The sequence below is a fragment of the Lynx canadensis genome, chromosome B2 (genome assembly GCF_007474595.2).
Source record: "Lynx canadensis isolate LIC74 chromosome B2, mLynCan4.pri.v2, whole genome shotgun sequence".
Classification (NCBI taxonomy): domain Eukaryota; kingdom Metazoa; phylum Chordata; class Mammalia; order Carnivora; family Felidae; genus Lynx; species Lynx canadensis.
Window position 1 is genome coordinate 2,555,030 of NC_044307.1, and position 2,201 is coordinate 2,557,230.

The 2,201-nt window shown below is 43.6% G+C and overlaps 1 protein-coding gene across 1 annotated transcript; it reads left to right on the top strand.

Moving 5' to 3' along the window:
- The first annotated feature begins 372 nt into the window (after positions 1–372).
- On the top strand, positions 373–1,311 carry LOC115514770 (putative olfactory receptor 2B8). The gene has a single exon (XM_030316946.1). It carries the CDS (start codon positions 373–375, stop codon positions 1,309–1,311), a length of 939 nt encoding a protein of 312 aa, XP_030172806.1.
- Positions 1,312–2,201: the final 890 nt, after the last annotated feature.

Here is a 2,201-nt window from a genome sequence, read left to right on the forward strand (position 1 = left end):
ATACCCTATGTCTTTTCATTGGAGAATTCACTCCATTTACATTTAGTGAGATGTATGTACATTTTACAGTACTAGTAAGCACAGACTGAAAGGCCATATTGCCTATGACTGAGGCAAAAACAGGTCCATTATTTGATTTTTTTACCTAAAAAACTAATGATTCACTTTTTGTGACAATGTGGAACTAAATTCATAAAACTACGGCAATTTCATGGGTGCATGATTTATTCAAATAGTTTTCATAAAATCCCATGGCTATATCTTTTCATATGATCATTCCACCAACCACACTGTATTTGGTGGGTTTTTTTGAGATTTATTGTATAAATTGCTAAATGCTTGGTCTTGACAGGAAACACATAGTAAGAAAAGATGGACCCGAAAAATGGAAGTTCTTTCACTGGCTTTATCCTGCTGGGTTTCTCTGACCGGCCTCAGCTGGAGCGAGTCCTCTTTGTGGTTCTTCTGATCTTCTATCTGCTCACCCTGCTGGGAAACACAAGCATCATTGCGTTGTCCCGCCTGGACCCACACCTGCAGACTCCCATGTACTTTTTCCTGTCCAACCTAAGCTTTCTGGACCTGTGTTACACGACCAGCACTGTTCCTCAGCTGCTGGTTCATCTCAGGGGACCAGACAAGTCTATCTCCTTCGCTGGCTGTGTAGCTCAGCTGTTTGTCTCTCTAGGGTTGGGATGCACAGAATGCATTCTGTCGGGGGTGATGGCATTTGACCGCTACGCAGCCGTCTGCAGGCCCCTGCACTACACAGTGATCATGCACCCCCGTCTCTGTGCCCTGATGGCTTCTGCATCATGGTTCATTGGCTTTGCCAACTCTTCGTTGCAGACGGTGCTCATCTTTCTTGTACCACTTTGTGGGAGAAATAAAATGCACCACTTCTTTTGTGAGGTCACCCCACTGCTCAAGCTTGCCTGTGTTGATACCACTGGGAATGAGAATGAGATCTTCTTTGCCAGTGTGATCATTTTCCTCACACCTGTGGCATTAATCATGTTCTCCTATGGTCAGATAGTCAGGGCAGTGTTAAGAATAAAGTCAGCCACAGGGCAGAGGAAAGCTTTTGGGACATGTGGGTCCCACCTCACGCTGGTCTCCCTGTTCTATGGCTCGGCCATCTATGCTTACGTCCAGCCCAGCAACAACTACTCCCAGGATCAGGGCAAGTTCATTTCTCTCTTCTACACCATCGTCACCCCCATGGCCAACCCCTTCATATATACCCTGTGGAACAAGGATGTGATGGGACCAATGAGGAAGGTGTTGTGTAGGGGCTATGACTCCAGATGACTGGGGAAAGACCCTTTCATGGAAGACTTCGAATGCCAGAATCCTTAAGATTTCTGTGTCCTCCACATTTCCCCAGACAACTCTGAAGGGAGCTTCCTTAATTCCTTCTTTCATGCAAGTGAGTGTTCAAACTCTAAGTTCATGGACCCATGGCAGCCTCCAGAGATGCGGAGTTAGTGTTCCTAAACCATCTGCATCATATTAATATTGTAAAAAGTTTCACAGGATTTTCTCATTTCACCCCCTTTTAGAGAACACTATGCCATTGCTAATTGCAAAGGACGGTTACAAGACACCATAATACATAGCAAAATAAGAATAAAAACCACTAGAACACTGTAATAAATATTAATACTGTAGCATTTTCTCACAATTGCTGGAGGCTATTGCTGATTCTCTCAAGTAGCTCACGGCTCTGTGACAATGGCTGTAGCCTGACTGGATCACAACTTTTTCCCAGAAGTAGGAGGGCAAGTGTAGGAAAAACAAACCTTAGCTTGGACAAAAGTTGCTAACATCCATCCTGGTAAAGCTGTTCAGATATCAGGCCATGGTATCATGTTGCCATTGTGATACTGTTTTCATTTTGAAACACACTTCTTTGTTTTTCAAAAAATTTTTTTCTTTAGAATTCATTTTTATTAGTTTAGTGTTTAATTCAATTTTTATGGTCATTCCATTAGAGTTAACCTACAGTTTTATATTCTTTCCGGTGTACAATATAGTGATTCCACATTTCCATCATCACATGTACTCTGTTTAATCTCTGTCACCTTTTTAACCCATCCCCCAGGCCCTCCCCTGTGGCACCAGTGAGCCCAGAGAAGGGAAGGGAGATTCTCAGTTTCATGCGTCCCTACCTTCTTAGCCCTGTCCTGGCCTTAGGGCTG

Excerpts from the sequence above, each read along its gene's own strand:
- LOC115514770 (XM_030316946.1), top strand. The coding sequence starts at position 373 with ATGGACCCGAAAAATGGAAGTTCTTTCACTGGCTTTATCCTGCTGGGT.